The sequence below is a fragment of the Hippocampus guttulatus genome, chromosome 8, assembly GCF_054856545.1.
Source record: "Hippocampus guttulatus isolate MCC_2025c chromosome 8, RoL_Hgut_1.0, whole genome shotgun sequence".
NCBI classification, from domain to species: domain Eukaryota; kingdom Metazoa; phylum Chordata; class Actinopteri; order Syngnathiformes; family Syngnathidae; genus Hippocampus; species Hippocampus guttulatus.
The window spans coordinates 17,175,938-17,195,309 of NC_141268.1; the positions used below are offsets into that span (position 1 = coordinate 17,175,938).

The following is a 19,372-nucleotide window of genomic DNA, read 5'->3' on the forward strand; positions in this document are numbered from 1 at the left end:
TTTTGTTTTTTTTGCTTGCCAGTGTAGAACTGCACATTGAGTTTCTCATTTCAATATTCGATTTTGCATTTGTCCTAATAGAAATGGTTATAAAGTATAATTCTGTTGGGGGGTGGGGGGGGGGGGGGGCAGGCAGCAAGCTGCTTCACCCCGAGTATAGAAATCCTTTTTTAAAAAGGCCAGAATTTGTCATCACCGACAATGTTGAATTGCAATGTGGCTTTGTTTTCTGGATTCATTTACTTCTCAAGCAGGCAGAAGAGAAACTCTGCGCCTGATTGCGGTTGAGATACAACACACACACACAAGCACGCTAACGGAATGTAGGCAATTCATCTAAAATGACTTTGTGTTTGCTTTGTGCTTCAGTGGCCCCCGATGAAATCTGCAAATGGCACAGTTATTAAGCCGAAGACACACAGCTCATGTACTGTATACGTTCGTATTGCTAATTTATACTATTATTCACGCTTGCTGTTAATTGTCATCAGCTTCACTCTTTTTTTGCATTTTGCATTTCTATCCTCTCACTCGCTCTCATTCCATCTATCCTGCAGGACTATTTCACTGATGGAACAAAAAAACAAAAAAACAACCCACAATGGCTGCTGCCTAATTAAATAGACAGAGATTAACAGCACAACTAATCTTCACGAAAAGGGAACAGCAGGAGCACAAATGAAATCCACAGTTTGCATTGAAGCGATAAAGAAGACTCACATCAATCGGTGAAATCAGTCGTCTCTTGTTTACGGGTAACCACTCGGTCTCATAAGGACTGAAAACATTTATGGATGTGTGTTGTTTTTGTATGTTCGAAAAACATCTCGTCAAAACCGGCAAGCCTCTGAAAAATGTCGTGACATTTCAGAGTAATGGGAAATAATCTGTATCGGTTACCGCAGGAACATGAAAACAAACTGCTGGGTTTTTGAAGTCTCACTCTTCTTCAATTTCGCATCGGTTCTGTGATCTAAAATACAAACGGCTAACGTAAGAAATGAACTGTATTGGCAGCAAAAACACACACACACTCATTTCTCTTCACCAAATGCTCCAAAAGAACGTAAATATGCCTCTAAAGTCACACACAGAAAAAAAAGATCCTAAATCTGATGCTTATTACAATCAAGCGTTCCTTTTGGGCAGCAGAAATTGCCATCGAGCATTGTAATAAGTTTCAACCCCACCTCCCCCCACAAAAAAGATTTATTCTGGCTAAAAATTAGTCAAGGCAGCCACAAAAATAACATTTGGCAAGCGCTCACGTTATCACTCAGCGGCAGATCGTCCCAAAATATATTATTTGGCACGAATAAAAACTAAATCCCTTTCAAGCCAAGCAAAACCGTAATTGTTCACAAATCAATGATTCTTGATATGAAACTTGAAAAAAAATATGATTCAGATCGACGATCCCAACTAAGCCTTTTTTATTTATTTTTTGCTGTCACGGTTTGTGTATCACACACGTTGTTTTCTTTGTAACACGTATTTTTGTCAAATTAGCTTCTGGTATTTGGAAGGTCCAAAAAGCTTTTAGGTTTACTTTATAGTGAATGTAATGGCAGAAATCAGGATTTCCAATTAAAGCAGTCATTTGACAATCATTGTAATAAGTACAAGCTAGCACTTTTTTTCCCCTTTTTTTTTTTTAGTACCGGTAGTAGTCGTTTGAGGAGTTATTTAGGCGAGAAACTCTGAACCGGTTGCCAGCCAATCGCAGGGCACACAGAAACGAACAATCATTCGCACTCACACTCACACCTAGGGACAATTTGGAGTGTTCAATCAGCCTGCCATGCATGTTTTTGGAATGTGGGAGGAAACTGGAGTACCTGGAGAAAACCCACGCAGGGCCGGGGAGAACATGCAAACTCCATACAGGGAGGCTGGAGCTGGAATTGAACCCCGTACCTCTGCACTGTGAAGTCAACGTGCTAACCACTCGAATACCGGGCCGCCTACACACAGTGTTGCTATTTAACTCAGTAAAGTGTTGCATTATGTTTAGGTGACACTGAGGTGGACTCCAAAGCATCATCGGCGGAGTATTGTCTTGAGTTTTGCTTGTGGGTTAAAAGTACCTCATTTTGCACGACAAAATATGCACATATAATTCCAACACGGGAAGGCGGAAGTCCATCGAGGAGGACTCAGGCTTTGGAACCAGAGGGTTATGCTACGAGTCACACCGCGATGAAATTTAAAAGGCAATTAATTGTCAGAGAGATGCCCTTGAGCAAGTCAACGATCCCATCCGACAAACGGAACAGGTGCGGCACTGTTCTGCGGCCCCTTTCATTCTCCTTGCATGCATGCATGTCTGTGATCTGGTGGTTCTCTGCGTGGTGTGCAACGCCAATATGCAGCAGAATGTCACTTTCATTTCCCCCGTAAGTAAAATAAAATAAACAACAGGATGTCTTGAATCATTCTTACAGGCATACATACAGTCACACAGAATTAACACTCTTTTTTTTCTGATCAATGGCTTGAAGTTGTTGCATGAGCTCACTCACCCAAGAGATTTTTCCAGTCGACTGGCCGGCGATCCAACTATCTCCCCGAGAGTACAGAACATCTGACCCAAAAAGTCCTAAGAATGTGGGAAAGCAAAGAAGGGAGGAAATGAGGCAGGTTGGCATTTGAGGAATTACAACCAAAAAAAATGTTTTAAAGGGAGGACAGATCAGCAGGAATATACCGGCTGTCTACTTTCTACTGTGGACACCCCAGCAAAAGGTCAAATTCAAAACTAAGCTTCAGTTCAAACTTATTTAGTGCAAATTGAAGTCTTTTTTTCTTTTTTTTTTTGTTTCCAACAACAGATTTGCCGTCTCGACATCCTTAGTTCGATACAAACTGGAGGCGTGTCACACAGTAAGCACACTGCAGTGAGCTGTGGACAATAACTGATGCACAACAGATGGATGACATTGAAAGCATATAGTGACAATGACAAACAAAATGATTCATGACCATTTAGCTACTTCAATACATTAACACATACTCGACGCTACTGTGCAACGCATTAGAGTTGTTGTTTTCGCAATGCTGTCATGACCATATACACTCAAGCCACTTTCACATTGCGTTAAAATGCAGCAGTGTCACGTCTTTATTTTCCAACCCCCCCCCCCCCCCCCACCACCACCTCCGACACTGCTGTTCTGTATAAACAGCAACTTCACAGGATGTAGAGGCAAAATCTGGATTTTCTGCTTTATGAGGTACTAACAGACTATGAATATGTCACGGCAATAACACGGCATTGATGTCGTGATGTTGTTATATGATTTGCAGGATGTCGTGCCACAGGCACAGGCAGATAAATGCCGGATCTCCTGTTATGGCTTTTATTCGGTCCCGATTTGAAATGGAAGTTTAACGTCACTTGGCAGATTGCGAACCTCCACCAAAGAACAAAAAGTGTTCACCAAAGTCAGCGTTCTATTTGTGGGTTCATCGGCCATCTGTTGGTTCGTTAGCAGGCCACTTCCTGCTTCATGGAGGATGATCAACCGACAGGCGATGCCATATGTGATTCTGAAGACATAATGACTCTAACAGTGGAAAAAAAATATGGCATCCGTCGATGTCAAAAGATTCTCATGAACAAGAAAATTCTGTCAAAAGGAAAGCTATTAACAACTAAACTACTGGTGGCCTGTAATATACATCTCATCTCAATATATATATATATTTTTTAATCTGAAAAAGCAGAGAAAGCGTTGAACAATCCAGACCAAAGAAATCCTTCTTTGGTGTGTTGTGATGTAATGAACATTTGACCAAATGCGAGCAAACAATAACTGTGTCATGACTGATCCATGTCCTTTATTCGTGCGGCCATCGCGGAACCCTTCAATACCACAAGTGTGTTGAAAGGTTGCACGGATTGCCGCAGTGCCCTTCGGACATTGCCCTTCCTCTCGAGCCAATGGGTGACGGCAGCCATGCATTGTCAGAGGTGAAAGCAATGCTAGCACCTACGTTGAATTCTGCAGGCTTCCAGAAAGTTTGGCCAGCAGCAGCGACAACAATAACAACAGTGACAACAACAACAACAACAATAGAGGCCCATCATATACCAGATCACATGACACTTGAACAAAGTGCTCCTATCGCTGATGAGGTATGAATGGGAAGACAACATGCTGCTCCGTAACACCCCACGCCCCCCCCCCAAAAAAAAATCAAGCTCATGATGGGGAAAAATGCAAACCCTGTGAATCCAAATACATCCAGTAATCATCAGCTGATGATTTCAAAACAATATTTTCTCAATGCTTTCAGTCACCATCGTTCCCACTTGTATGAAGAAAGCCAAGACAAACGGCAAGTGGTTGCACAAAATAAAATCATCCGGATCCAGATACGTGGTTTAAATGATCTGGATCCGGATCATTTGATTAAGTGCCACCACTTAACAAAATAAAATGGAGTCAATTCAACACACTGTTTATTTTTTCAGTGTAGGAGGAAGAAATGGTGAAAAGCATTGCATAGTTGACACTTTTCATTGTGATGTCAGACCACTCTTCCTGGAGTTATCTTCACATCCGCTTCCTCGATCTGACAAACAAATGCGTAATAGGAGTGACAGTGAGCGGAATCATTTACATTAGTCACGATTGCAGAAAGTCAAAACTGAGAGTCCCTTTTAGAACTTTTCAATTTTCTACAATTGAGACAAGTTTGGCGTGTTTGTTGTGAAGCGCAGACAAGTGTCTCCGGAGCTCCATGATGAGAGCTTGACTGGCCTTAGCATTCTTGGCTAATAATTTCAGACATAAAAGTCCACACGTGATTTTATGTCCTTGGAGGTGAATATTTAGGCCAGCGTCCTTTTTTTTTTTTTTTTTTTTTCAGTAATGAGGCAGGAATAGCCCTCGGCCTGATTGGCAAATCTGTCTGTTAGCTCACCTCTCAGCCGGTATGTTGTCCTACTCCTTTATTCATCATGAGCAAATACAAATAAAATTTTTGGAAGTCAAGATAACACCAGGAAAAAAAGCAGGGGTGGTCTGAAGTCACTGTGAAAAGTTCTTCTACGTGGTTACACGAGAAGTTGTTGAACCATCCTTATGACTCGAATATGAACAGAAGAAAGAATTGAATTCAAAATGGGCTGTTCATGTAAAACTGTTTACATGACGGAAAAAAGAAGAAAAAGAACCATTGCGTATTTGGATGTTGCAACGGAGCAAGCACTAGAAAGGGTTTGCCTTATTCCGTCAAGCAGCAGCAGCAGGCAACCGAGAGCTTCTAATTGAAAACACCACAGATAAAGAGGCTGCTCGGCTCTTTGTCACACTTGAACTTCACATGCACTATTATTGTTTATTTTTTTCTCATGCAGCAAGTTATGAAATGAACATGTGGTATTCAGCCAAAACTGGTCTACACTTATCTGTGGTGTCAAGTGGTATACGTAAATATAATACAGAACAATGTGCACTCACATGTTTGGACAAGTCTGGACTTTTGGAGTCAACATCATACCTGAAATGAAACCCAAAAGGCAAAATGGCCATTTTCCACATGACACAATTGTAGTAAACACAAGTGGGGATATTTGGATCGATTTATACTGGAAGTTCTCTGGAGTTGATTTGGAATCACACCAACATTTTGGGGTGAAAATAAGACACCTCTACAGTCAGGCAACAATCAATTCGTGCGTGATGCAAATCTCATGTGACTTCACCTCAGTGAGGTTTAACTCCACAAGTCTGTTTTGCTGCACAAGTCGTTCTGTGCTTCAGCGTGGACTCGCCACAAATTCCAATCACATGCATGTAAAAGTGGGAATCAATGACAATAAAGAGAACTCTTCTTGGGGGTTTTTTCTAAGCAATGATGTTCTTTTCCATATTTGTCACGACATCTGTAAACCAGTATTAAAAAATAAATTAATTAAAAAATCTGTGTCCCGACGATGTTTGACCTTCGTGGTGTATTATAAATTTTATTTTTAATGTACATTGATCATACATTGAACATTTGTTGCGTCATTCCATTGTCATGGGCATTAGGGAATTAAATTTTAAAACAAAACCATGGGTTACTATCCAACCTAAGAAAGGCCTTTGTCACTTTCCAGATGTTAGCATGGGTGGGCAATGTGATTGGGTTCACTCAGACTTTTTTTTTTCCTTCATCCACAATCACGAGTGATGCTCTAATCTCATTTGCATATCATCAAAAAGCAATGAAAATAAGTGGTGCATATGTGAATTACGAATTAAATGTTCTCCTACACTTTAATTAAGCACACTTGGACAGCATGCAAGACTTCATCCGAGTTATAGTCTTTGGCCCCCATGGATGAGTATCACAATTTTAGTGGATGTTCAACAGTTATGGCCGCCCAAGAGCCATGAGGCCAGAAACACATCTAAGGAACTGACAGGAAAAATTGTCAGTGAGTTCTAGAAAGAGCAAGGCTGTCTTTCCCTTCTGGCTTCTAGTTCTCTAATACATTAAAAAAACAAAAACAAGGTGTCAAGGTGCTGGAGAGAATCTGTTGTGACTTCAAATGAAAACAGACTCACAAGTCAAAGCGAAGGTTCTGCTTTTCTTCAAAAAAGTAGTCCAAGATGTACTTCCGAACAAAATCGGGGTTGAGGGTATTGTCGATCACTTCGGTTCTGCCAAACTGCAAATAAAGAAAGACGGAAGCATGTTAGGAAAGAGGAATAGTGGAGCACTTGAAAACTTAACATGGTTTTTCAATTTGGGATCTTCTCCCTGGTCACACACTTGCAAACACCTGATCTGTCAGAGGCCTGATTAAGGCGAGTGCTCTGACACGTTGAAAAGGAAACCAGGGCGATGTTTCCGGGCTTCTTCATCCTAAACCGCTCCCACGTTAATTACAGCAGGATAAGATTCCCTTGAAACCCCCCAGAGGGAAAGAGGGAAGATAAAGGGGCAGAGGCACTACCTGCAAAGGAAATTAGGGGAAAGGAATGGCTGAAGAAGTATGACCAGGGTTTGGCGGGGGCGGGGGGGGGGGGGGGGGTAGAGTTGAAAAGTTGGGAGGAGAAAAGTTTGCGGAGACTTTCTAATTTGTGGGAATCTCACTGTAATGTGACAAAAATGATGAGAAGGTAATCGAAAAGAAAAATTCGATGATATAACCATATGTTAACAAGGATATGATTTTTTTTGTTTGTCTTTACTATTCATATTTGGAATTTGTATGTTTGAAAAACTTTTCAAGGTCCGGCAGACTTTTATTGCAATACTTCAGCACATTTTAATGAATTTTTTTTTAAATGCTGTCGAAATCTTAATCCAATCGCAAATTTAGTTCTGGTGTTCGCTCTTCTTTAATACCCAAAATCTTCTTTAATACCCATTTGAAGGAAATATATTAAATATAATAAATATAAATATACATATACATATAATATCAATATAATACAAAATATAAATAAATAAAATATATAACAAAATATTTGTTATATTTCATTCTGTACTGTGTATAATTCATTTGTAAATGTATATTTGTGCATGCAAATACTTTTTGTTTTTCTACTTTTTTCCTCTCAAAATGTTGCTGCTGTAAGTTGCGAATTTCTCCATTGTGAGACAAATAAAAGTTTTCTTATCTTATCTTATATTTTCCTGACAAACAAATGTTGAACTCATCGACTTCGGTGACTACAAAGAGAATAGAAATTCACTTTCCCTGCACTAGCCAGACGCTGCAAAAGGCCCAGAGGTGTTGATGAGACACAGAGCACATGCTAGTGATGAGGCAGGTGATGGCAAAGATGAGAGCTCCATAATGTGATTTCCCTGCTGAGTGGCAGAGACAATGTCAAGCTCCAGAGTTCATTAGATACTTGTGGGCTGCTGGGGCTGGCTAATGAGAATCCGGCGAGATGTCTCTGGCTGACACCCCACCCTGGTCATGTCCCCCCCACACACACACACACGTCGTTTGTTTTCCTGCCTTACAGGTGTTTCCGGAAAATGCTCTTCGCCCTGCCTGTGACAAATACTTGACCAATCCCCCTTCAATTTCTGCCATTAAATGCATTGATTTCAACTCGGGGGAGGATTTGCATGCAATGCAAAGAAAACAACAACTAAAATTCAGGATGTAGTTAATTATCGATTAATATTTTATGTGATTTATTTACAAGTGCTACAATTCGACTGTGCGTATCTCATAAAGGATGAATTGATACGTATCTCAATACACGAGGTGCGATGTAATTCAAGGATGGTTACATTTTATAGTGGCATAATTCGATTCAGAGAGATTACGATTTGATTCAATTTTGTCAGACTCCCTTCGAGAGGGTACGATGCAATTAGTTTCTTGTTGTCATTTGACACACATATGAATGAGCTTGTTCGTACTGCAATTGTGGCATTTCCTTCAATATCTCTCCAATAAAAGCCGATTTGATACGTGCCACTCTATATTTCATCATGTCATGATTGGAGGTCAAATTGATAAATATTCAGATTCAAATCATTTTTTGTTACACCCCTAATATGTGTATATATATAATTTACATTTTTAACTGTTGAATTGCTGACAAAACTGAGGTAAACTGACGTCACGGCTGATTTCTCTCATTATTTGTGGCTTAACGGGAAACCGTTAAGGAGTTGTGCGGCCTCCGAGACATTCGGCTTCAGAGCGTTCAGTGTAGTTTTGCAGTTTAAAAAAGTGAAAGTGGCGCAAATCCACTTACCTCTCTCCACTGTTTGGTTTCCACACCTTGGGTATAGAGGACACACACTGTGAAGGAGGACAACGTCAGCAGAGAGGGAGATAAAAGATTGTAAAGGATGGAAGACAGAGAAAGGAAAAAGTCAGTCATCAATCAGACGCAGCCTGCTTCGCAATGATAAATCAATTTTTGGTGTGTGTGTGTGTGTGTGTGTGTGTGTGTGTGTGTGTGTGTGTGTGTACATTTGTTTTGGGAGGTTAACTCCAGTCCAGTGAACTAACAGTTAAGTGAGTCAGGGAGAAACAAAAAAAAAATTCCCAAAACACTGTGTGAAAAATGATTTGGTTTTTTTTAACATCGCGACCAGGAAAGCAAAACAAAAAAGAAAAAAAGAGAGAATAAGTACAAAAGAAAAAGAAAGAGTATAGTCAAATCACTCACATGGATCTGACTTGGAAAATGTGTCTTTATCCAGAAGATTTCTGCAAATCAAAAAGACAAATCGCTGTTACTGACAAAAGAACGTTGCAAAGAGTATGAAATGGTGGCCATCATTTTCTTTCACACATTTAAAGATTTAGGGCAGCGTTTTAATTCATTGTTGGTTAATTGACGCAATATGACAACATGGCAGAGTGGAACTTTCTGACAGGGGGATTCGAGTTTTTTTCATGCGAAACACATTATTACATTTATATGGAATCCAAATTGTGTCTCTCAAAAATACAGGCAGATTTACAATGTAAAAACTGGTCTACCTATGTGCTGTGGCCTTCAAGGCCAAGGAAATGACATTTAGTTCGAAGCCCTGTATGACCAAATCCCTTTTTTTCCCACAAATCAATACAATCGATATGCCCCCAAATCTTCTGTTATTTGTGGGGTGGGGGGGTTCTTTATTTACTTATGTATTTATTTACACATGATGAATCTATTTAAACTGTTGAAAACACCTTGAAGACAAACAAGAAGTGTGGTACAACCTCTTCCTTGCTATGCTATGCGGGAGCCAGGCAGCATTATATTGCCTCATGATTTTAAGCCTGTATGTTGTTATTATTTTTTTAGACAATAAAGAGTGAAACAGTTGGCTTAGAAACTGTACATTTAAGTAAGCCTGTTTTGTTCAACATGGCTAGCTTGAGTCACAGCGCAGAAGGAACTGGTGTGCCACGAAGGTAAGCTAGCATGCAGATTTAGCTACGCCTGTGACACTGCTCGGTCAGCTCATAGTTTTTTTGCTTGTTTTTTTTGCATCACTCATGGTTGATAGAGCTTTGAATCGAAGATTGGCGAGACGATTTAACTGTAGATGTTTGTTCTTGCGAAGTTTTAAAGGCTTTTGGTCCGGTTCATGAGCATGAGCCTTTGACGCGCACAGCTAACGGCAGCAGAGTTATCGTACTATTTTCATCAATGAAAGGCATTCATATATTTCAAATTCAGATTGGTTGCAAGCTCCTGAAAATTGTTGGGTTTGATTTCAAGAACAATAGCAGCTTGATTGTCACCATCACAATCTCTGCTCTCCAAACACTCACGAATAAGAGCGCACCTGTGCACTGAGGGATTCTACTCATAACAAAATCACATTATCGGATCATTTTGCTATGATATTAACATTTGCAGTCTTAAATGGATTTTCTTATATCATGGGAAGGCACAGTAGGTTACATCTGGAATGAGCTGGCAATCACTCCAGGGTGGACCTCGCCTTTTGCCTGAAGTCAGCTGGGATAGGCTCCAGCACACTGCCAACCATAATGAGGATATGCGGTATAAAAACTGGATGGATGGATGGGTGGTATTAAAATGGATGGGTGATCGTTAATTAAAAAAAAATATATATTGCAGGGGAAAACCTGAACTTATTAAAGTCATACCAGTCATGATCAGAGTCCGATCAGGCTGTAATTTGTTGTTCTTATTACATTTTGTTCCCTTCAGCGCAGACCAAAATTCTGGCTGTGAACGTCACTGTCTCTGAGCGATGATGATATTAGATGGCCAGCAATCCCTGCACTGTGTAAGCCTTTGCAAAGGGCTGTGCTCCCTGGAGTCCACTTGAGCATCCCAGAAAGACTTGCTTCAGCCAATGAGTCAGACAATCATGTTAACTCATAATTGGATGATCATTTTATTGGCATTGTTATTGCTTCCACGTGATCTACACCCATGTGTGTGTGTTTTTTTAGTTCTACATTCTCAAACTTGTGTAACTAATTTACTAGTGGTTGTTAATTTGCACGGCCAGTCCCTAATCGAGGACATGTCTCATTAGGTCGCCTTTGTGGTCAAAATGGGTTGGCAATTTAGGCCACCGTGTCAGTTGAATTTACAGTGAGTTATAAGTTATAGTCTAATTTTGATTTTCATTCGGTCGGCAAAATTTGCAGTGAATAACAGTATGAAATATTTTTATGACTGTATGTGTCTTTTTTTAATTACGTAAAACACGTGCGTATGAAATATGCTGTATGAACAAAGCTACCTTGCCATTGCCTGGGGTTCATTTACTTTTTGAGGCGAAAACAGCTGTCCATCATTGAAATCTACCATTATTCCTTTTTCATTACTTTTAGATGCCACAAGCAGAGTAAATAGGATTGATTTAAAACATCAAAATCATTTAAGTAGTTGGCAAGGATTCACGCTCTTCTTTTTTGTGGTTTGAAACGAATTTTACTTTACATCCTTAATTCACAAATGTACCGATGCCAGAGGCTGTATCATTAGTATTCTCACTGGGGGCTGCGCATGATCGAAGCTCAAATACTCAAAGTTCCCTTGGCCTAATTGTACTGAAGCCAGTTTCGAGCAAGCGATGCATTTCAGCTCAGCTCGGCTGGGTGCATCCTGAAACAGCAAACCTGGATCAGCCATAAAAAGAAGAGGAATGCATCACTGGGGGGTGGAAATGATAATAAAACATAAATAAATAAAATAAAAAAGCAGGACCGTGAAGTACATTTTCTTTCAACCGTTTGAACTTGAAGATTCTCTTTCGACCCATTGACAAACTACAGAATGTACTTTATTGAAATTTTAGTACCCTTAAGCACTCCTGACAATAAAACACAAAATATCAAATAAACTTCAGTCAAATGGATAAAAGTCATTTCAATGTCTTTCAGCATTTCCGTCATTTCAATGTACTTCACGTGGCAAAAGTTTGTCTCCAAAATCTGTGTGCCCCTCCACCTCAATTTCTTGTGGCTGAGCTACATTTCAGTTTTACTTGCCTGACCTTTTCATTGCTTGCCCGAGGCCAATGTGTATCGTACCAACAACCGCACTGGAGACGCCTTCGCTTGCTGTTATGTCTTTCTACTTCCACTTCCTGTCTTGTTTCATGTGCTGTTTCCTTTCGTCAACCTCATTCGTAGCTGATCTTTTCTCGGCTCAGTACATGTCTTTCCCCACACCTTTCAAACAAGCCTCTCAGCAACAAGCGAGCGGGGCAACTTTCATTGGCCAGGAGGTAAGTCGGCTGAGTTCACCCCCACAACGGCAAAAACGCCCCTTTCTACTTCTTTCTAGTGACAAAACAAAGAAAACGCCACCCCCGTGCACAGTTAAACTTCACTACATTCGTAGACAGCACAGCTGTAAAAACTGCTGTATTCAGATTTTCATGCCAACGTAAGCCTTGATATGTATTTTTTGAAAAATCGATAACTACGTACATGGAATACTTTGATGAATAAAGTTATACTGTGTAGTAAATGTATCTGTATCTAAAAATTATACTGACCCAACGGAGAACACCTCGAAGTTTGACCTTTCATTTCATCTCATTTTCCATTTGCACGTCAGTGTTGAAATTCCGGTACTTTTATCGGAGCGGCCGGGTTGTCTATCCTTTGCTTTTTTTTTCCTTTTGGAAAAGTCAGGTAAGTGTGAGCGGGTAAATGTCAAAGATATTTTTACTAAGTGAGACGGCCCACCAATAAATGTCTCTCTGAAAGGCTAATACAATATTTTCCATCATGAACTCACTCAGTGTCTTGGTCATCAAATCATTTCAATGTTACGATTGGAAACCAGCTTTTATAGTCAGAATAATGTAAAAGACGGAAGAAAAAAATGATGCACAAGTAGTGTACAGTACGTGTCTAATCTGATGAAACATGATGGAAATAGCTCGCGACAGTTCTGACAAAACATCACGCCTGGGGTGAAGGCAGCATGTTAGCTCTTGCTTGCTTGAGGCAAAGGTGCTTCATGACCGCGGTTTGGCCTTTATCTTTGAATCTGTTGCTTGACTTTAAAAAAGTCAAACTGCGACCAATTGCCAACCCTCACAAACCTCCTTTGTCACTTTGTATGGTTGGCAATAATGGCGTTGGTTTACCTCTACAGGACACTGAGGGCACAGCAAATGAAAATAGCTTGTTAGATTATTTATTTTTAAAAAAAATTATGGCCATCATGAAAAATATACATGCAAGTCCTGTGTTTCAGAAATGTGTAAATGGAGAAAAGATCATTGGCACGAATCGAAAAATAGTATATAAGTTCACGGATGATATTAATCAACCTTTACTATTCCCGAGAGGAGCAATTATCTCCCACTTGTTTTCTGATTAACTAATTAAAAATAAAATGGTTCTAATTGTTCCTTGATTGAAATCCACAGATTTGAGAGGGCGTGTATACATGCACAGGAGAAGACAAAGTGCACATTGCCGGGGGCTTAGTGGGTCCTGTTAACAATACTCAAGCCCCTTAGACACTGCTCTAATGGCAAGATATAAATTCACTGGCGTCAGGCAGTCAAACACACACACAAACACACACACACGCACACGCACACGCATCAATACACGTTGGTAAAAAGAGCTCTCGGGGGTAAAAGCAAAAGATGACAACAACTCAAACTTCAAACAGAAGCACCCAGCAAGCAGGAGGAGCTCATCTATTCAGAACCAGATGTGCTGAAATGAATTCTCATCAAAGCAATTCTTTTATAACCCTGTGCCGAGGGTAGCCCCCATAGTGCGTTGCTGTGCCACACGCCAAGCCCACATCAACAATGGTCTTGCCCTAAATTCAAATGCTACCCTTCACTGTCCCAAACGTTGTTAAATACAAGGCTCACCAAAGTACACATTCTCAGATGAAACTACCGGTAGTTAAGTCATTAACTTTAACGCAAAAATATTTTTTTATACACATAGTTGGCGTATACTTTAAAAATATATATTTTATTATAATCCACATTACATCCATATTGCAAGTAATGAGTTATTTTAGGCAGCTCTTTCATATGGGGCTCGCCAAACTGAGAAAGGGATTGTCAAGCTCTTTGAACCAATCGTTAAAGATTCCCAGAGGATCGACAGTGCTGCATCTCAAGAAGAAGAAGAAGAAGGTGCACTGGCTTTGCTACTCGGGTGAAGCACCGTTGTATCTTAAAGAGCGCCTTATCAGAGAAGGGATCTGCTGTTCCCACTATCTCGAAATTGAAGAATCGGCGTCAAATCTTGCTCCCTCGGCATCTTGTATTATGAAACCATTTCCATATTCATCCCTTCGTCCATTTTCTACCGCATATTCTGCTGAGCCTATCCCAGGTGACCGTGGCAAAAGGAGGGGAAAAAAAAATCCTGCATCATAGGTGATGGTGAATGGGACAATGAAGATAAAGGTAATGTCGGGTGAATTTGACCTCAACACAATACGTCTTTTTATGCACAATTAGTTGTATATATTCGAGTTATCGTACTTTCCGCACTATAAAGTGCTTTGGAGTATGAGGTGCACCTTCAATGAATGGCCTATTTTAAAACTGTTTTCATATATACGGTACACTGCGATATAAGGCGAATAAAATTGAAGCTACAATAGTGGCTGTAGTTGCATTATGCATACACTAGATGGGGCTACATTAAAGGGAATACAATACAACTTTATTTATATAGAGCTTTCACAACCGCTGCAGCTGGAACAAAGTGCTTAACAGAACATTTAAAATACTATGTCTAAGAAATCAGAATATTGATCCATATATAAGGCTCATCGGATTATAAGGCGCACAATGCTTTTCGTGCGCCTTATAGTGCGGAAAATACGGTAGATAAAGGAAAGATGACCTTTCAGCAAGTAAGATGAACGAGCTTCAAAAGTCCAGACAACAAAGAAGGACGCCATTTTAACTCATTTTGAGACGCTCCAAATTTCAAATGTGTCATCAGATTTGCATTTGGATGTAACGCAATATACTAGCAATGCTAGAGGGATTTCAAATAAACTTCCCTGATGTAAATGAGGTTCGAAAAAAGATCTGAGATTCAGCCGAGGCAGTATTGTGTGCGCGTGTGTGTGTGTGTGTGTGTGTGTGTTATTCCCCCACGTGCACAACCAAATCGCCTGCATACATGAGAATATTGCAGAGTGAAGAGAGCAGCAATATGACAGAAAATCAATCACAAGAGCGGAACAACAGACAAACGTGTCACAGAAAGTGTGCCGATGTAGCTGCGAGTGTTTGCGAGAGAAAGCGAGGGCGAGGCGGCGTAGCAACGAGAGTCAAAACAGAAATTGTTGCGGATGAGATCAGAAATAGACAAGAAGAACAAAGCATCCTTTGCTCATGTTGGAGAGCCAAGCCCCAGTTTGGCAGACACTCACTGAACAGACTTTATTTATATCGCGTAACCCCGATAATTAGACAGATGCTCCTTTTAAGCCAACGGGAGGCTCCTCTCGCCTCTCCCACTCTTAACTGCTCCGCTCAGCCGGTGCAAACTGAGGAGGAGATAATAAATATCAAGGGATCAGTGCTTCTGTTTGAAGAGGGCATGCAAATTTGAGACGGTATGATGTGGGGACTTGGACTTGACTAAAAGTGAGCATAAATGGGTTGCGAAGGTTTCACACGTGCAGCCTTCCACTCAATAAAAAGACGTACTACATTAGAAATGGGCACGGCTCTTTCTCAATGATCCTTAACCGTGTTTTACAGTGTTCACTCTTATTCTTACATCATGCATGTCAAGTGTTTATTCATATCGCCAACAGCGTATTCCTTGGCAACGCACATCCAGGAAGCATATATACATAGCGTGTGAGTAGATTGTGGGTGAGCGGTTCACGCGCCTTGAAGGCGTTTTGTTTTTTTTCCCCCCGATGCTGTGGTGGGTGTAGCATGACTCTTTTCAGGTTCAAGCTGGAGGTTTACCTCTTGTGCGCGCATCGCAGTTGTGTGTATGTGGGGGCAGGCTGTATATTATGAACATGTCGATGACAGTGAATAAAATGATAACCTTATGACAAATTTCTATGAGAAATGTAAACCTAAAAACACTGCGTGCACACGCATAATCTAAAAAAGGGAGACTAGAAGTGAGATGAAAAAGGACCATGTGCACAGATTGGGAAGGAAGAGATGATGGAAGAAAGAGCAATTTGTGTACAGTGCTGGATGAGCACGGAGGGGAGCGTATGGGGAAATTAAGCAGCAAATTGATGACTGCTTCCAAAAAAAATGCACTCAGCCATCATCGCTGCCTCTTCACACAGAAATATCAGCACTTCATATAGCTAGCTAGCTAGCTAGATAAAGTCCATGGAATTATAGGGAAATAAAATCCACAATAATTCATCTTCATGAGATCTTGTTTGAAACATTTATGCAGGAATTTTAATTGAAAGCAACAATCCAATTTCAACCTGAGTCTAACTGTAATGCTGGCATTACTTGAGTGTCCAATCGATGGCAGACACAAGCAGGATCATTCCATCCACCAGCTGTTGAATTATTCATGCCAGAACTTCCTCTGGGGAGAATGCAAGTCAGAGTGCCAGACAGTCACACACAGTGAGCTCGCTGCCGAGCGTGAAGGCTTTAAGATCATCCCCTAAGTCCCAATGGGGAAAATTGTGCTGTTGGCCGACACAACAGAGGTCAGCCATCAGGCAGATGTGCATGTTGTCTAATTAGGAGAAGGGCTAATTGCACATCGCTGATGTTGTGACATCATTAGCCAGTGGTAATTCTTGACACAAGTAGGCCGGGTTGTTGGTACCGACCGGTCTGCAACACTTTTTCATAAACTCTCTTGATAGTTTTGAGATTTAATTGTTGCACCCACCACAGATTCAGGACAAGCTATTCCAGATGCAGCAAAGCAACCCACCACCGAGCCTCCTCCATGTTTTGGAGTAGGTACAGCGTTATTTCAATTTTCTTTTCTTCATTTGTAGTTATCCATACGAATCTCTTCCAATTCTGTGCCTGTATGCAGAAACACGCTATTTTTGTCACAAAAATGCTATCATTGACACTTGTTTAAACAGCTTTGATGGTTTAGGGCATTGATATAATGTGTTCATGAAGAAAAATCATAACCGCTAAAATTTGGCATGAATATAATTTACAGCGCCCTGGAGCGCTTCGAAAACTGCTTGTGAGAACCGGCTGCTTTATTGGATTGCAAGATTAGAAGGATAATGAATATGAACGATTTTTCTTACTGAGCAAAAACAAACTTTTCTGAAGTGGGTCAATTTCTAAAAGTGCAAGTCAAAATCATCACTAACATGCGTCAAGAATCTGTGCTTTTCACGTTATCGACTGATTGGTTTTAGCCTGGAGCATGATACATTGAATCACAGAAGTAGACGTGGAGCGAAACAATCGCCTTTGAGAAGGAATTTCCAATGTTTGTGTCCTGGGAAAGAGTTCTCGACCGCCTTAACAGGGGCAGGAGATATTCTTAAATGGCTGAACCAGCATATGTTCCCCTTTAATATACTTTGCAGCTTACATATTTCCATGGCAACTGCTGCACTCTTCCACTAATCTGAAATGCTTTTTTCCATGCGCTGATATAGGGAGCTGACGGACACACAGGGGTGAATTCATTTTCTATTTCCATTCATCCATGTTATTATGGCAAAGGTGACTTGTTTTAGGGTGACACATGCACCGCAGACGCACGTAAAACTGGAATTAAAATGTGTTTTTTTTATGAGGTATAAGTGTTGTGGGTCGCAGATCTCTACAGAGCTCACAAGGTGGTTTCCAACATCATGGTGATTAAAAAAAAATAAAAAATAGGCAGGGCAGGAGATGATTGCTGTCTGTAGAATTCTTCCTCAGAGGACCATAAAGTTGTCCAAAAGACAAATGTCACGCCATAGAGTGCAAAGATGCTGAAATCGCTACTAAATCCATAAATTCCTGCCCCCCCCCCACCACCAAAAAAAATTAAACTGATGAATGAAAATGTGCTAAATAACGGGCTTGGAATTTCCCCACCTGTATGTATTTACAGCTTTATTGACAGCAGTTTGATTGAATTCAACGAGAACTCTTATAAGCCATCCGGAATAAAATTACATCCTTATGAATGTAGTAAGTCGAGGAAGCAATACACTAACACACACACACACACGTTTTTTTTCTTCCACTCATCCATTATCCATTTCCCCTCCGGGTGTCAGCGGCACTATAATCAAATACAGTCATCTCACCCACACATATTTTCACACGTATCAGGCTTTGCCGTACCACACGGGACCATCTTGCCCAATCATCTCATCCTGCAGAAGGGGGCACGCAGCCAAAGCTGAAATAGCAGCACAGGCTCAGAATAGGCACAGAAACGCATGCGATGCAACCCGCTCACTATGAGATGCTGGATGAGATTTGCATTGTCCTCACTCGATTGCAAACTTAGAGAAGTTGCCATATCATATCACTCAGGGGGCTTAAATTGTCTCAAGTGATGACAGTTACGTGTCATAAAAAGCGTACCCAGTTTTTGCGACACTCCCCACGCGGACACAACATGTCCATGTGAGTTTGACAGAATTGGGCAGAGACCATTAAAATCAACTAAAGTGAATTAATTAGAGTAGAAGTTCAACTGTAGTGAAGTGTGATCTAATACTTCATCCGTCACAGGCTGGCGCATGCTTGTGCACAGTTATTACCTGTATGTACTTCTAAATTACATATAATTGATGCAGGTGCAATGATAAAACGCTCAACCTCATTACAAGACAATGTGCCATCCGAACAGTTTTGAAACAGTTTTGAACAAATTATGACCATGTAGAAGACGGGGCAGTGGAGGGTTTTGGTGGGGGCTTTCACCAACATTTGAAGTAGTGGAAGCATTCGTGGTCATCATTTTCTATTCGCACTCCCTCTGCTACAATTTTGAGTACTCCCTCAGTACTGCATCATATTTAGCATTCGCACATGTCGCTTGTGTGGATGTGTTCCTGATAAGGAGGAAAAGTCTCAACTTGCAATTGCACAACAACGTGCCGTGTTGACAACTAAGTCACTTCTGACCCAGAGCTATGAAACTATTCTTCAAGGGTCACTTAGGTGGATGGCTGATGCGTCTAATGGCCTTGTCAAACTACACAGGGTTTTTTTTTTTTTTTGTCGTTCATGGCGATCGCGCTGTCAGATTAGCAGATAAATGTCATTCAGTGTCTTGGACGAGGTAGGACATGTCACATTACGCGGCAAGACGAACAGAAATTCTGACATGCCGGACTTTCGTCGTCGTAGCGGTATTTTTAAATTATGTTGCTGCAGCAGGTTCAGTGCAGGAAGAATACAACTGACAGATTTTCCGATCAGAAGGGTGAGAGAAGCAAAGATGATCTAATAAGTTGGAGGTGCAACCATTGAAGTTTGTGTGAAA

At 40.7% G+C, this 19,372-nt stretch overlaps 1 protein-coding gene across 1 annotated transcript in view; it reads right to left on the reverse strand.

Annotated features, from left to right (window-relative positions):
- Positions 1-19,372, reverse strand: part of cpne5b (copine Vb) — a 68,460-nt gene that overhangs the window by 43,622 nt on the left and 5,466 nt on the right. Inside the window, exons 2-6 of the mRNA XM_086117372.1 lie at positions 9,144-9,184; positions 8,724-8,770; positions 6,561-6,664; positions 5,469-5,508; positions 2,523-2,599 (exon numbers count right to left, since the gene is read on the reverse strand). Of these exons, the coding sequence (XP_085973498.1) occupies positions 2,523-2,599; positions 5,469-5,508; positions 6,561-6,664; positions 8,724-8,770; positions 9,144-9,184 (309 nt within the window). The remainder of the gene's footprint in view (positions 1-2,522; positions 2,600-5,468; positions 5,509-6,560; positions 6,665-8,723; positions 8,771-9,143; positions 9,185-19,372) is intronic.